We start from the raw sequence: 16,758 nt of genomic DNA, 5'->3' as shown, positions 1-16,758 counted from the left end.
CACTTGCCTATTAATTTGCAGTTACAATTGCAGTTTTTGTTACTTTAAGGCACTCAACCAGAATGCTGAGCTCAGGAGTCGGCTGAACAGAATACACTCAGAGTCTATCATCTGTGATCAGGTTGTCAGTGTAAATATTATCCCTAGCCCTGATGAGGTAAGGCTCATTTGGGAACAGTTAGAGAACATCTATTTTATGGCATCTGAATTTCTACATATTTTTGCTTATTTTAAACAGTTGTTTTCCATTAATAATATCTTCTCCATAAATACTAGTGTTGCAGACAGCTCAGTAGTCTTTGAATTAAAATATATGTATGTACTTGACATCATGATTTCCTGGTGATCGCTGTTTCTTTTCATTTATTTCTATATTCATCTGATGTCACCAAATATTTGATTTTTTTATCTAGTCCAGCTTTTTTATTTTCTGCATCTGTGTTTTGTTCCCCTTTTTTAAAAACAAGTTCATTAGCACCAAATGTCCAATGAAATGCTGAAAATAATTTTACCTGATAAATTGTTAAATAAAAACTGCTTAAAGGTTTCTTTGAAAGAAGTTATCTAGGGAGAGAAGCTCCCTATTCTTGCAGAAACAAAGCTAACTGATGACTCAGAGGGTCAAAAGCCAGCGGGACTAGAAGTGTGGTGGGGTGCTTGCCTAGCGCCCGGAGGCCCTAGGTATGGCTAACAGGTGTCATAACCGCTGTGTGCTGGGGACTGCTCTAACCAGTCACATTGTACTTCAGATGTCATTCTCAGCAGCCTCTACAGGACATGCTGTTGTTCTGTTTTTTATAATGAAGAAATGGCATGAAAAATAGAAAACCATTCAGAATGTAGGCTAAAATGTGTCTGAAATTTTGTAAAGTTACTGTTTATTAATCGTGAAAATTAAAGCTTTGTATATGGCAATACGTCTAACAAAATGAGAGCTTAAATTAATGCTAAGGTCTTATTTGCACCCAAACCATATATTTTACTATGAATTTTACCATAAGTCAGACTCAGGCATTCAGCTTGAACTACCCCAAGGCATCCTACCATTGACTTAGGTTGTTCACTGTCTCCATTCTTGCTTAGGGTCCCACTGGACTCCAGTCACATTTATATCCAGTCGGTTGCTCAGAATCTAGTAATAGTTCTAAGTCTTATCACCGAAAAAAAAAATATTTAGATCCAGCAAGGAGACTCAGCGAGTCAAACCGCTTGCCACCAAGTCTGATGACCTGAGTACAGTCCCCAGGGAGCCCCAGAGTGGTAGAGAGAACAGAGCACTACAAGTTGACCTCTGAACCAGCCCCCTACACCCATGTATGTGTATGCCCCCATACATACATCCAATGAATAAATGTGATTTTGAAATTACTTAATCTTTAATTGGAGTCTTCACCCTGAAAAGTGAATTAGAATATATATAATATTCTTAAAATTATTCTAATTCAATTTATCTTCCTTGAAAGCAGTCGTGTGTGCCTCAGCACACATAAGCAGTATTTTACTTGAAATTACATTCAGTAGTCTAGACTTGTTTAATTAGTTTAAAATCTATGATTTGGTTGGAAATCAAATTAGATATACCCTATTTCAGAAATTAGTCTTATACATCACCGTGATCTTAGTTGTCTCGAGAAGTTTCTGTGAATACTTCTTGAGGTTTAATGTACTGCTTAAACCAATGGTTCAGGTCGTGAGCCATTGGGGGGTCGCACATCAGATATCCTGCACCTCACATCAGGTATCTACGTTACAATTCATAACAGTCGCAAAATTACAGCTATGAAGTAACAATGAAAATAATGTTATGGTGGGGGTCAACACAACATGAGGAACTGTATTAAAGTATAAGGAGCATTGAGAACCGCTGGCTTAGACTATGACCAGTAATGTCAGGCCTAAGACCACAGTCCACTCACATTTTTAATAAAGGTTTCACCTGTTAAATTCCATTTGCTACCAATAGAGCATGGACTTGAAATCAAATTGTAACATCACCATCTTTTAATTCGGCCTTTGGACGACTCTAGACACAGTAGATGGCATCATATATGGTGGCAACAGGAGCTTGGCCACTAGTGTTAATGGACAGTCTGGAATTCTCTAGAAATCTAAGTAACTTGGAGGAATAGCAGTGCTGCTAGGAGGGAAACCTGATTCTGTCATATTCTCTCTCTCCTATAGGCCGGTGAGCAAATCCATGTCAACCTCCCTCTGTCACAGCAGGTGGCCAATGAGAGTCGCCTCTCCATGTCAGAATCTGTGTCCGAATTCTTCGATGCCCAAGAGGTGCTTCTGTCTGCAAGTTCATCAGAGAACGAGGTAAGAATCCTGGGTGAGTCCATCTCGTTTGCCTGCAACTGTGAGTCTTGGCAAAGACTGCCAGCCCCTGGGACTCTGGGCTGTTAAAGGTGTTTGTTTATGTGACAGGACAAGACTCACCTTATAGCAGGTGGAAGCGTGGAAGCTACCACGATGCTTCCCATTTCCTGAGCACTTCACGGTGACTCAGGATTGCAACTCAGGGCTCTTAACTTGGATGAATAAAGGGAAATAATCAAAAATTCATATATGTGACCAAGTAACCCAGCCATTGTTAACAGAGTTCATTGCAGGGACCATTCGGTAATACAGAAAGAATGAGAGAATTAGAAACCTTTTCAATTGGGTAACTTAATATTTCTCCAAGGCAAATCTAATCATGTCCCAATCCCCAGTATTCTTAGGATAACAATTCAGCTGCTACACAAAAATGTTAATAATCCGTTCTCTGTACTCAGGTGCAGCCTCTTGTCACTTTTTGTTACAGATCCTTCCCACAGCCAAAGGAGTGATTCCTAGAGTTATCAATTTGCTAAAGAAACAGTATTGTCTCTAGTAACTAAGAGAAGTAGTCTTTTGTTTGACCCACACTAGAAAGAACCGAACTGCGTACCTATCCTTGTGCCCTGTGTTTTTAGAGGTTTTCACAAAGAGTGGCTTTTAGTCTTATCTTCTTCCTGTGCCACAATACTCAGGAGTTAGCCAGGAAATAAATTCAGATGATGGTCACTGTGAGTCTCTCAGAGCTGTCCCTCCTCCTTAGTTAAGGTATGGCTCCTAGGTCCACCTCATCTGCTCCAGTCTCGAAAACCCCGTCCGAGACTCCCCAAGCCTTTACGCTGACACACTCGGCACGCCCACCTAGCGAGGCAAGGATTGGTGTGCGTGTGAATTCCGTCACAGCTGCAGGGTCCGTGCAAGTTGTGTGTCCTGTACAGCAGCTGCCAGTGCAGACGGGCCCTTTGCCCTCGCCGTATATGCTGGCAGGAGCATTTCTCCCAGAGATGTCTGTCATCTTCTCCCCGCATTCAGCCTAGTCCTTCCTCAGTAGACACCGTCAGGGAAGCCAGTGATGGCTGACCCACCTCAGTGTGGCGCTGCCGGTTCCCTCTCCCCACCCCAGCCTTCGGTCGGCCTTGTTTGTGTTTCCCTCCCAGTTACCACTCCCCAACACTATGCTCCATCGATTCCATTTGTCTGTTGTGTGTTTCCCCCTCTAGCATGCAGGTTCCACGAAGGTGGAGATTTTACCACTTGGTCTCTGGAACAGTCTAGTGAATTCAGAACCGACACTCAATAAGTATTTACTAATGTCATGAAGAGGTTTTTTTTTTTTTATTTCCCAGGCCATTCCCCTACTTCTGGGAAGTGCCCATATCCAAATTTCCCTGACTAGGGATGTGGTCTCTACCAGTGCATTTACTTAATGAGTCCTCGGCTCCCTTTAAGAAAACTGTCTACTAAAAGCTGCATCATTGGTGTTTGAAGATGGCCTACTTCTTTCCAGAGTGATCGACCAGCCTGGTGTCGGCTTTAGAATTTAGAATGCAGGGACATGGCGAGTCACATTTAGAAAATAATTCATGAACTATTTTTGAACCCTGAAGTTCAAAACAAAAATATTTGACCCTAGCACTTTTAGCTCACGGGGAAGAAGACCGACCTTGATAACACCACAGGGTCTTGGCCCATGCATAGAACCACGTGAAAGGACCACAGCAAATAGCCCAGCCCCAGTTACTGCACCACAAACTTAGGACTTGCACACCTCTGAGCCATGCCCCCGTCCCCTCGGAATCCTGCACCAGCGACATTGTATCATTTATGGCCCAGTTTGGGAGAGATCAGATGCCAGAGAGGAAGAGCATGCTTCTGCATGGCTGTTTCTTTAACAAATGCTAACAGTAAGCATGCTTGTGATAGACATCCAGTCCTGGTAGGCACTGGTCTCCTCGTTTGTAATCAGTGAGATTGGCTTCTTCTGGAGGCATTGGGTGGAAGAGATTGACTTGCCCTTTTCCCTTTCCAGCTAAAGAGCTCAGCTTTACTGAGCTTGACGGTGTTCCCGCTAGCTCTCTTCACAGTGAGAAACGTGGAGACCTAGCACAGAGGGAGATTATGAATCAGAAAAAAAATATTCTTTTTTATGCTAATATTCTCTGTATCATTCCAATTTTAGTATATGTGCTGCCGAAGCAAGTGCAAAAAAATATTCTTAAATTGCCGTGTTTGTTGACTTCACATGCAAAAGCAAAACCTCCTATTATTCTGACCCATGTGTGCAGTCCTTCGGTCGGGGTTTACCACGGGAAATGGATGAACTCTGGAAAGAGAACTACATGAACTCTTTTCAACCCTGACTTTTATTTACATAAGTGTGTGTGTGTTCTTGTATGCATATGCCTCTGGCTGTGTTTGTGTGCATGCACATGTATGGGTAGAAGTCAGAGGTCAGCTTCCAGTATCTTTTTCAGTTTCTCTCCATCTCACTTTTTGAGACACATTCTCTCCCTGAGCCCTGGTGCTCATTGGTTGGGCTAGGCTGGCTGGCCCACTCTGGGTCTGTGACTCCTCTCCTCCGCTGCTGTGACTTCAGGCACATTCACCACACCCAGCTGTTCCATGGGTCCTGGGAATCTGATCTCAGGTCTTTATGTTTGTACAGCAGGCACAATACTGACAGCTCAGCCCCTCAACCCTAATTTAAAATTCGTCAATAAATCTAGAAATATTAGAAATTAGAAATAGCTTAAGCCATTTTTCACAGTGCAGGAGATCAAGCCCAGGGCCTTGCACATGCTAGGTTAGCTGTCTATCACTTAGCTATGCCCTTAGTCCTAATAGTTTTTACTATATTCAAATTTAAAACTTTCAGTAGCAAAATACTGACATAAAGCTTAAAAAAAAAAAAAGGTGAGGAGAATCAAGATGGCGCTCCCTGGTAACCAGTACAGCCTGAAAGTCATGCTCGGTGTTCTCAGCAGCAGCAGCAGCTGTAGCCTGGGCCCAAGCCCTGATGATCTCTCCCAGGAATGAGATCTCTTCTCTGGCCTGGTGAGGTGAAACCCAGAGAGGACCACTATGATGAGAGGAAGCTGTGAGGAACAGCAAGAGAACAACGCTCACACCCAGCAAGCACCGTGACTGGGATCATCAAGAAACAGATGCTGGACCCTGGGTAGCACCTAGGCAACGGTGCATAAAGGGTCCAGACAACAGCTCAGCAAATCCCAGCTGGGTGCCACAGAAAGTGAGAAAGTAGCTGTCGGAGCAATGGGAGCAAAAGAAGAGAGTGCATAGGTGGTGAAGAAATGAAGATGCAGTTTGTGGGCTGGGAAGGGAGGTGGAGCAGGAGATATGGAGGCAGTTGCTGTCCTTGGCTCTTTGGGAAAAGTTGACTTACACTGCCCATCATGAGTCAGTAACTATTGCATAAATAGGGGTGACCTATTAGCTCAGGCTTCTTATTAACTCTTATATCTTACATTAACCCGCAATTCTTGTCTGTGTTAGCCACATGGCTTGGTACCTTTTATCAGTGAGGCATTCTCGTCTTGCTTCCTCTGTGTCTGAGTGACAACTGCAGACTAAACCTTTCCTCTTCTTAGAGTTCTCCTATTCTGGTTGCCCCACTTATACTACCTGCCTGGCTTCTGGCCAATCAGCATTTTATTAAACCAATACAAGTGACAGATCTTTACAGGGTACAAGACCATTGTCCTACAGCATTTCCCTAGATCTGTGTAGCATCTTCTCATTCACCTCCCTAAAAAGAGCATCTTCTGGAAAACTGAGTCTTGACTGTATGTACACTCCCTTGTAATTTGGTGGTTTTTAATGACCCTTCAGGTTGGCATGAAAAACCTGTCATCGCTGCTGTGCCCTTTCCTGTCTCCCTACACTTAGTCACTACCACTCTTTACTTCCCAGCAGTCCTTGGGTAAATGTTTCCCTAATGGTTCTTGCTTTTGCCTCTCCCTTCTTCCTATGCCTCACCCTCTTATAATGACTGGGCAACTCCTATTCTCTCTCGGACACCTCCACACCTTCTGCTCAGTAATCCTGCTCTGGGCAGCCTATCTGGAGTCCTCAGGGTAGAGCCACAGGCCTCCTATTATATATATATATATATATATGTGTGTGTGTTACTGTGTTTTTCTTAATTAAGCATTCTAGCCTCCCCCCCGCCTAGCTGAGGAGAGACGTCAAAACAGAGGTTCTTCCCTAGCTCCCTGTAGAAGACACTCAAGTATTCTTTGAGCCAAGTATGTGTTCTGCTTCTCATTTGAACAAGACTGTGTTACTTTCAACCATTGGATGATCTGAGTTTTCAAGGCAGGAATCCTGAGGGACGTCCTCATCACCTGTCTGTCCTTCCTTCCTCAGGCCTCTGATGATGAGTCCTACATCAGCGACGTGAGTGACAACATATCTGAAGACAACACCAGTGTCGCCGACAATATTTCTCGGCAAAGTATGCATCGTTTGAGCGTCCAGGTTGTTCTCTCTGCATGCCAGATTACAACCCTGGTGAATTCCTAGCCAGGCATTCCCGTCTTCTGCCTACCAGTTATCCCCCTTCAGTTAGTTATTGATAGCTTTTCTGTTGCATAATCTGTCAGGTTGTGCAGCTGTAGAATCTGTGACGTATGTGGTTAAGTAGAGAAGACGTACATCTTGTTCAGACCCAAATGTCAAGTCCCTCTCATTAAAATATGCATGTGCACACAGAGAGAGAGAAAGGGGAAAGAGGGAGGAAGGAAGGGAGGGAGAGAGGGAGGGAGCACGCTTTTTTTATTTGAGTATATTTAAAACTTTGTTTAAAACATACTCTGATGTTTTGCATGTTGTTCTCAACTTCATATAGGAATGATCTTATGTATTAAGGAGGCTGTGATTAGATTATTACAGTCAGAATTCTATGAAGGGCTCTCCTTTCCACTCTGATTTTATGAACCAGAGAGGGGACACGTCACTCACTGTCCTTCTTCCTCTCCCAGTCCTGAATGGGGAGCTCACAGGAGGTGCCTTCAGGAACGGCCGCCGCACATGCCTGCCTGCTCCTTGCCCTGACACCAGTAACATTAACCTGTGGAATATCTTGAGAAACAACATTGGCAAAGACCTGTCGAAGGTCTCCATGCCCGTGGAGCTCAACGAGCCACTCAACACTCTGCAGCACCTCTGTGAAGAACTGGAGTATAGCGAGCTCCTGGACAAGGCCTCGGAGACCGAAGACCCCTATGAGAGGATGGTAAGGAAGGGCAGGACCTGAGCGAGGCCACAGTCATCATGTAGACAGCTTTTCTGTTTGTATAACGTCCTCACGACATAGGTGTTAGAGAAGGTTTGGTCTGTCTGCAGAACCAAGCATGGCCAGAAAATTCTATACTCTTGTTGGAAGCTACTCATGTGAGTTCTCCATGACCTAGACTCCCACAGTGGTCTCAGCCCTTGGCATTGCCATGTGGACTCATTCATGGCTCCCTGGGATAGATGCATGTTGACCTTGAGTTGCAGGTCGGGGACACCTGCTGGCCTAGAGTGCTCCCTAAATGTTAGCAAAGCGATTAAAACCTCCTTCGAGGGTAAAAACATGCTGAGCCTTGATCTGTCAGCTAGTCCAGTCGGGCAGGGGAACCCATCTGTTCAGGAACGTAGTTCTAAGAAAGCAACTTGGTACTTTGTCCTCTACTCCTAAGGCTGGAAAACTTGACCTCTGCTCCATCCAGCACCAGCAGCCACACCTTCCCGCCTGTGGGGCTAAGGGTGAGCCCAGGACATGGGCTCACAGACTGGCCTCCAGAACCTTTGACATCAATCTGTGGTAGTCAGGAAATTGGGTGGACACATGAGCAAAGAGTGCTTCACTCAGATGCTGGACACTTCTCATCGGGGTGGTTTGACTTATCCTTACCTGTGTATTCATGAAGATTCAAGTAATTGAAAACACGCGTGGCATCAATTTGGCCCCCCTCAACATGGACTGGGTGCAGTCTGTAGGGGTAGAGACAAGGACCTGAGTGACTCCTACATCGCGCTACTCTCTCGATGTCTTCACAGGTTCTCGTTGCTGCGTTTGCCGTCTCAGGGTACTGCTCCACCTACTTCAGAGCAGGAAGCAAACCATTCAATCCCGTCCTGGGGGAGACCTATGAATGCATAAGAGAAGATAAGGGGTTCCGGTTCTTCTCAGAACAAGTAAGTGAGGTTGCTGTCCACGTTAAGGGGACAGTTTGGTGAAGAGAAGAACTTTAATAACTGTGTTTGGAACAGGCTGTTTAACAGTTAAGAGAAAAATCACGTCATTTAACTGCATCCTCACCCGCACTGTGTGTGTGTAAGACCTCTGTGTTTACCTAGAATTTGAGATGAATTTATTATTAGAACTTGATACTCTAGTTTTCACTGGGGGGAGGAGTGATTTTATTTTTTAAAACAGTATTGTTGGTGATCTAGGTGTGGTGGTGCACACTTGTAACCACAGCACTGGGTGGAGGCAGCAGGATCAAGAGTTCAAGGCCTGTCTTAGCAATGCTGTAAGTTTGAAGCCAGCCTGAACTACATGAGACCCTGTCTCAAAAAACAAAAAAAAAAATATCATTTAAAGAAGTTGGAATAATTGCATCATTGTCTCCTCTCTGTCTCTGTCTCTCTTTCTCTCTCTTTCTCTCTCTCCAGGTTAGCCATCATCCACCCATTTCTGCCTGTCACTGTGAATCGAAGAACTTTGTGTTCTGGCAAGGTTTGTATTTCAATTACAATTGAAAGTCAAATGTATAAGACCTGTGGACAGTTTCTAGCAACAGAATGCACACTCTGCTCAGTTTGATTACTGTCTTGAGAACTCAGAGACTATTACTCAATGTTGGCAGGGATCGTCTTGAGAAATTAAATTTTCCAGTTTAATATGAAGCCATGTTGTCTTGGAAGTGAGATGCTGGGTCTTCGGAATATTAGCTCCGTGCTCCCAGTCCAGCCTGGTTCGCCTTATCTCATCGTGCCTTGTGGGCCTCTATACTGTGGCGCTGGTGTCTGTTGCCCTCTTACTCTTGGAGCATGTGCAGAGATTTTAATCCCAAAGGAATGCTCCCTGGCACATCTGTCTAGACATCTGTCAACCCAACATGTCCAGGAGCATGTGTAGAGTCAGCCGGCCGAGATGAGCAACACTCAGAAAACCATCTATATGGAATGGATATTGACTAGGTTTCTTTTATTCCCCAAGAATAACTATAGACAACCATTTCCTTAGGATTGACACTGTGTTAGTTCTTACAGGGAATCCAGAGATAATTTCAAGTGTATGAGAGCAGTGAGTCTTTTATATGCAAATATCTTGCACTGTTTATATAAGGACAGGAGCTTCTGCACCCTGTGGTGTCACACATAGAAGATCTGAAACAGCCCTTCCCCCAAGCGGTAAAAGTTTAAACACTAAAGTGATTCATGGTCTTTTGACTCTTCGGAGTTCAGGCTTTGCAATGAAGCCTCTCCTAATTAAGGTCCATTGTTGGGGTACAGTTTTGCAGTGTTACCTAAAATAAAGCTTCAACAGCCCCCACCCACCCAGGAAAAAGGATGCATTTGCTAGCTTGGCTATTCAGTGTAAAATATTTCTTTGCATGTGAAGGTGCTTCGTTGCTCACAGGAAGCATTGCCTGAACTTGAGACCACACAATGACAGATACTGTAACTGGACTTCATGGCAAAACAAGAAAATAAATTAATTCTTTGTTATACCCAAGAATCAAAAGTTGTATAAAATAACCCTAAGCTCCCTTAGTGTATCCAAATGGGACCAGGTGCTTATTAGAGATTTGCAGGCAAATCGGAGTCTCTAAGTAGAATACATAAAGCCATTGAATAAGAGGAAGTGCTGGGCTTCGGGTTGTGTCTTAGCCAGTGCCGGGATGTGTTAGAAAGTGCTGGACCTCGGGCTATAGCATAGCCAGTGTAGAGATGTGTTCATTAAATTCATCCCACATGCTCATAAATCTTCGCTATCTCTGTGTAAAGATTTTAGTTTACTTTTTTATCCTTTTATCCCAAGTTCTCCTTCACACAGGGGAGATGTGTTGTAAGTCAGTGGTATTTACCAAACCACAGTTACTTTTACATATACTTCGGGCTTCACATATATGGTGACTATTTTTATCATTTAAGTCAAAACTTAGTGTTTATTTATTGTCTGGGTATTAAAGCACCATAGGGTCTCTGTTCATATGCATATATGAGTGCCTCCCACGTGTACATATTTTATTCTGGCTTCTGGAATTTGTTCCGTTAAATGGAAGCAAACAGGGAACATGATTGTGGAGGAATAGGCAATGAGTCTGGAAAGAATCACAGTCTTTTCACCTTGGCTGTCCTCAGGTCCTTCTGATATTAGATAGCAGTACAGTGTCCGTTAGAATTGTAAAAAAGTGCTTTGTAAAATGCAATACCACTATTAGTTTTTACAGAACCGATCAGACGTGGAGCCTTGTATTTTTGTCCTCTCGCTATCTCATTTAGATATCAGATGGAAAAATAAGTTCTGGGGGAAGTCGATGGAGATCCTGCCGGTTGGAACCCTGAATGTTACGCTTCCAAAGTAGGTTGTCCTCCTCCCCTCTCAGGCTTCTGCTCTTACTGACCAAGTCGGTGCACGGGGAGGTTCAAAGGGTCCATTTCTCTGGATGCCCAAAGTCTCTGTTACCTTCAGCATGATTTTTTCAGTATGGACTCCCACAAGAACTAATAACCTTAGCCTGTGTGCAGCAGCTTCCTGCTTCTGTCCTGGCCTCCTCCTTCTGATCAGCCCAGAGCTGCCATGTTCTCGCCAACATATTAATCTACGTTTGTGTTAGCAAGCTCACCCTTTATCCGTTTCTTTTCTATCCTGTTTATACTTTCACCCGTATATCCATCTTGCTTAGATAAAGGATCTATTTTAAATTTCTAAGTTATTTAGAAAAAAGTAATGATGGAATCCTTTTTTATACCATAGTCTATATAAAAAGATTTAGAAGAGATAGATTATAAATATTTTTAAATTGCTTGGTTTGTATTGAGGACAAAGATATGAGTTTGTTGTTTTTTGTTTGTCTGGTTGATTTGGGTTTCATCTATTTGGTTGGTGGAATGTGCTGGGGTGGGGAGCTAGGAGATGGCTTGGTATATAAAAGCACTTCAGTACAAATGGGAGGACCTGAGTTCAAATCCCCAGAAGCCATATACCTAGCATGAGTGTCTGTAATCCAGCGCTGCTGTAGGAAGACAGGAGGTGGAGATGGGAGAAGCCTCAGAAAACACAGGCCAGCCACCCTGCAGTATGCAGCAGAGAAACAGCAGAGTGAGCCTGTCTCTGAGCGGAAGGCAAAGACCAAAACCTAAGGCTATCCTCTGACTTTCACACGGATGCACACACACACACACACACACACACACACACACGACACGACACGCATGTGCACATGTACATACCCAGCCAGCTGATGAATTGGATATGGGGAAAGGCAAGATGAAAGAGATAAACATCCAATAAGAGAAAAGTCATGAGGATATCATCTTCCCTGGTGTCTCTAACACCCATATCATACCAGCTGAGCCTGAGAAGTATTTTATTTCATTATGAAATATAACTGTACTTGAAAATATACATAATGCATACGCTTCCATCTGATCTGTGCTTGTGCCATCCCAGTGCTTGGCAGACATTCTGTACCTCACTCCCTAGAATAGACACTGGATTTTGCCCTAGATATGCTTGTTCGCCTTCTTGTCTTTTTCCTAAAGAACTGCTCTGTCTTCTTAACTTTTATTATGACAATGTCATCTTCTTAACTTTTATTGTGATAGTGTACTATGAGAGCATTCTGAGAGTAATCGTTCTCAAATGTGTATCTGATTAAGCTTCTTTCCTCCAGTCCGTCCACAAATACTCTCATCTCCTGCCAGTAAATGGAGACTCTTTGGAAGGTCACTAAGTGCCTTCCCTGCCCTCCTCGTGATCTGGAGCACACCATTGGCAGGGCCCCAGATACCAGGTTCTCTTGGCCCTTGTGTCTTATAGATACACCCCCCATACACAGTGCCCACCTCCACACTGCAAACCACAAGCCTCATCTGGTGTCTCTCGCTTGATAATCACTCCGTGTTCCTGCAAAGCTAGGGATGCCCCCCCTTCTGTCCTCGTGATGCTTTGCTCATTTGTAGATAGTAACCTTCATGATACTTGACTGTTTTGAGTATTTGCTTACATGTCACTATGCCCCTAGCATACTCTTAGCCCCAGAGGGCCATGAAAGAGGCATTGTTGAACTTAGCGGGTTTAGGTCCCTAGAGAATACATCATTATTCCTTAAGTAAAGGGGTCATGTCATGCATATTTATGACTGCACAGTAGTTTTTAAGGAATGAGGGGAAGTGAGGGAAAAGGAAGTTTTACCGAAAGATTATTCTCATGGTGTGGAGGTCCTTCTGTCTATATGTTGTTTTTATTGGTTAATGAATAAAGAAACTGGCTTGTCCTATAGCAAGGTAGAAGGAAGGCGGAGTCAGAGAGAAGCCATGTAGCCCCACTGGAGCCAGCTGGAACTTTAGCTGGTTTAATATGTAAGAGTAAGCCAATAAGAAACTAGATTTAATGGGCCAAGCTGTAATTTAATTAATACAGTTTCTGTGTGATTATTTTGAGGCTAAGCGGCCAGAAACTAACTAACTAGTGGCCTTCCCTCCCCCAACATTCTCCCTTGTAGGAACAGTAACATATCTGTGTCTACTGCTTTTTGACAGTGCTGTGTCCTCTGTAGGTATGGAGATTACTATGCATGGAACAAAGTCACCACCTGTATACACAACATCCTCAGTGGGAGAAGATGGATCGAGCATTATGGCGAAGTGACCATTAGAAATACCAAAAGCAGTGTTTGCCTCTGCAAACTCACGTTTGTCAAGGTAAGAAGCGCCATAGAACAAGAGAGGAAGGACCACATGGACTGCTTCCCAAGGAAGAAATTGAAGGAGATAATGCCCCGTGTCATGTCTTAGGGCATTTGAGAGAAGAAAGCACAATTGCTTGAGGAATCTAAACTTCTAGATTTGTGGAGGTCAGAAATACCATGTCAAAGGAGAAATAAGTTTATTTTTAAGGAATCTTGTTTTTACATAGCCAACAAGGACACTAAGTAAAATTCTAGAACACATTTCATTTCTATACCGAGTTCTCTAGTTTCTATTAATGCCTGATTACAATGTAAATACATTTATGTGATCATATGTAGGGTTCTGATTCTAATGCAGGTGTCAGTTCTTGAAAACATTGAGCAGAGCCATGGAGATGGTAGCCGCAGTCACACTGAGCGGAGCCATAAAGATGGTAGCCGCAGTCACATTGAGCATAGCCATGGAGATGGTAGCCACAGTCACTCCAAACTAACCCTGCTCTGTAGCAATCCAGACTGGGCCAGGAGAAAGCACTGCTTTTGTTTACTGAGAAAAGGTTATGGAAAGAAATGCCCTTGGAGCACCATTCCCCAAGTAACGCTGGTCTGAAGGAGAAATACAACACACGCACGCACACACACACACACACACACACACTATGTTTAACTACCTTACAGCATTTGCCAATTCTTTTGATATCATGTCCAGCTTAAGTTCATTAAGATCCGTGAGCCAAGGGAGAGAATCTAAAGAAAAAATCACTAGCCTGTGAGTTAATATTGGGTTCTTCAACTAACAATTAGCCTGGAGCTAGACACTGACATGCTATCATGTTGTGGCATGGAGCAGAAGTTTGTGTGTGTGTCTGTGTTTGTGTGTGTGTGTGTTGGTACCTGGAATCAAATCTAGGGCCTTGCCCGTGGTAAGCCAGTGCTCAGACTACCCCCCTGCTTAGAAATTAATCTAACCAGTTACTGTGGCACTCCACTAATCCCAGCACGTGCGACTCTGAGGTAGCAGGACTGTGAGTTTTGTGCCAACCTTTGGCTACATGGGAAGTTAAGTTCCATGCCAACTTAAACTACGTTAGTGAGACGCTATTGAGATAGAAAAGCAAGAAAAGCCACCTTCCCTGAGCGTGCAATGTGCTGAGCTGCTTTCCAATGGAAAGAACGGTTTGCATATGGAAAGGGCAGGTTGGTGTTACTAAAGCGCTGGGGGTTGCTTGTTTCCCAGGTGAATTATTGGAACTCCAACGTGAATGAAGTCCAGGGCGTGGTGATAGACCAGGAAGGGAAGGTGGTGCACCGGCTCTTTGGGAAGTGGCATGAAGGACTCTACTGCGGGGTGGCCCCCTCTGCCAAGTGCATCTGGAGACCAGGTGAGCCAGCCTGAGCTTCTGGGTCAGGAGGCGGGGGGGGGGGGGGGGGGCAACGGCAGGGAGGGAGCAGAGGGCGGACCATACATTTGCCTTGCATTTCCTGTTGATAGTGAAATCTAACATGTAAATGCTCAAGGCCCTGGTAGTTATATTTACACCCAACAAATAAATTATATGTAAAATTCACCGTTTGATACTTGGTAATTAACAAATGGACCAAATCATTGTCATGCCGTAAACTGACCTGTTCAAATCTGCCACGGGAAATTGATTTAAACATAAAGCATACGTGCACATGCTAGGTGTTCTAAACAAAGAGTTTAAATAATTGAAACACATAAGCAAGACCTTGTTCATCTTGTTTACTTTTTAAGTAAAACAAAGGAAATATGGTATCTGTAACCCTAAATTCAGTAACTTGCCACAGTAAGTGAGCTTTTTTACTTAAGCAGAAAAGCTGCCACACGCTGGCGCTTCACCAAAGACATCAGCACAGCCAGGCGCTACATTAGCACGTAAAGGAAAATAAAGTATAAGTGGCCAAAAAATTCTCCATGTGACATCATTTCCATTGGAATTTGTTAGGTGTTCTCCAACTTTTAAAAATAGTTTTTGGTTTCCTAAGCCACTGTTTTAAATGTTTATAAATTTCCTGATAGTGCCGGGCATGGGGGTGCATGCCTTTAATCCCAGCACTCAAGAGGCAGAAGCAGGTGGATTTCTGTAAGTTGTGAGTTCCAGGACATCCAGAGCTATACAGAGAAACCCTGTCTCAGAAAAACAAAAACAGAATAAAAGAAAATTCCTGCAGGTAGAGTGGCTAGTTCATCTGTTGTTAGTAATTACTTACTGAGTATTGGCGGTGCACCAGCCTTGTTCTAGGAGGCTGGAATACTTCAGCAAAGCAAACACAGATTCCACAGTAGAATGCACTGATAAGCACGAATATGAGTTTGGGGTGTAAAGCAGTGGTGGGGCACTTCCTAGCATAAATGAGGTTCTGGGTACTAAGTCTTACTCACTGCCTGGGACAATGGTGCATGTCTGTGGTCCTCACACTTGGTACCCTGAAATAGGAGGGTTGCTAGAACTCAGGAGTTCAAGACGAGCCTGGACAGCAAGGTGAGCTGTTAGGAAAAAGAAGGGTGGAAGGAAAAGTACGATGGGCGGGTGGGTTGCTGGAGGGATAGGTAGGTGGATGGGTCAGCGGATGGATGGATGGATGGATGGATGGATGGATGGATGGATGGATGGATCGATCGATCGGTAGATGGATTGATGGATGGATCAATGGATGCCTCTTGGGGCTGGCAAGATAGCAACAGGTTAAAGGCACTCGCCCCCAAACCTAACAGCCTGAGTTGAGTCCTACAAATTGTCTTTTGTCCTCTGACCTCTGTATACTTGCTATAGCTCAAAATATGTGTGTGTGTGTCTGTGTGTGTGTCTGTGTAAATTGTTAGGATGGAATAAAATGAAAGGGCTTTGAAGAAGGTCCCTCCTGCCAAGACTGAGTTCAACCCCTGAAATCCACATGGTAGTGAAAGAAATCACCAGGGCTGGAGAGATGGCTCTGCAGCTAAGAGTACTTGCTGCTTCTCCAGAGGACTGGCATCATTCCCAGTATCCATGGGGGTTGCTCACAACTGCCTGCACTGTCTGCACCTCCAGCCTCAAGGGTTCTCACATTCTCTTCTGGACTCTGTGGGTACCCATATACACGCATCATATTTCCCTGAGACACACGTACATAAAAAAAATAAGTTGATAAGAACAGACAAAACTGAGCCAAAGAAAAAAGCCAAGCATAGGTCTCTCTCTCTCTCTTTCTCTCTCTCTCTCTCTCTCTCTCTCTCTCTCTCTCTCTCTCTCTCTCTCTCACACACACACACACACACACACAAAACAACAAATGTTAAAAATAATTTTTAAATGTTTTAAATGTTTTAAATGACTACTAATAAAATTTCCATCTGCATCTTTTAAATGAGGAAGTCCATGAGAGGGGCTCCTTGTGAAATTTCGACGTTTGTATTAATTAACCTGGTCTTTAGATACCTAATTGAATATGTGAGAGGAAAATTCTGTGTTCGGCCAACAAAGACTATTAATGTAATGTAAGGTTTTAT

General features: G+C 43.8%; 1 protein-coding gene across 11 annotated transcripts in view; it reads left to right on the top strand.

The window, feature by feature from the left end:
- The window catches only part of Osbpl6 (oxysterol binding protein like 6), a 169,703-nt gene that overhangs the window by 142,523 nt on the left and 10,422 nt on the right, over positions 1–16,758 (top strand). For 9 of the 11 annotated variants that reach the window (XM_057755243.1, XM_057755252.1, XM_057755251.1 and 6 more), the window contains 9 exons: positions 50–157; positions 2,182–2,319; positions 6,706–6,793; positions 7,320–7,573; positions 8,383–8,520; positions 9,001–9,064; positions 10,837–10,915; positions 13,116–13,260; positions 14,485–14,629. In XM_057755243.1, coding sequence (XP_057611226.1) covers positions 50–157; positions 2,182–2,319; positions 6,706–6,793; positions 7,320–7,573; positions 8,383–8,520; positions 9,001–9,064; positions 10,837–10,915; positions 13,116–13,260; positions 14,485–14,629 — 1,159 coding nt within the window. The remainder of the gene's footprint in view (positions 1–49; positions 158–2,181; positions 2,320–6,705; positions 6,794–7,319; positions 7,574–8,382; positions 8,521–9,000; positions 9,065–10,836; positions 10,916–13,115; positions 13,261–14,484; positions 14,630–16,758) is intronic. The other 2 variants (XM_057755253.1, XM_057755250.1) reach the window with 1 other exon arrangement.

Source organism: Chionomys nivalis, chromosome 22, assembly GCF_950005125.1.
Source record: "Chionomys nivalis chromosome 22, mChiNiv1.1, whole genome shotgun sequence".
Taxonomy (NCBI): Eukaryota; Metazoa; Chordata; class Mammalia; order Rodentia; family Cricetidae; genus Chionomys; species Chionomys nivalis.
This window is presented reverse-complemented; position numbering and strand designations above follow the sequence as displayed.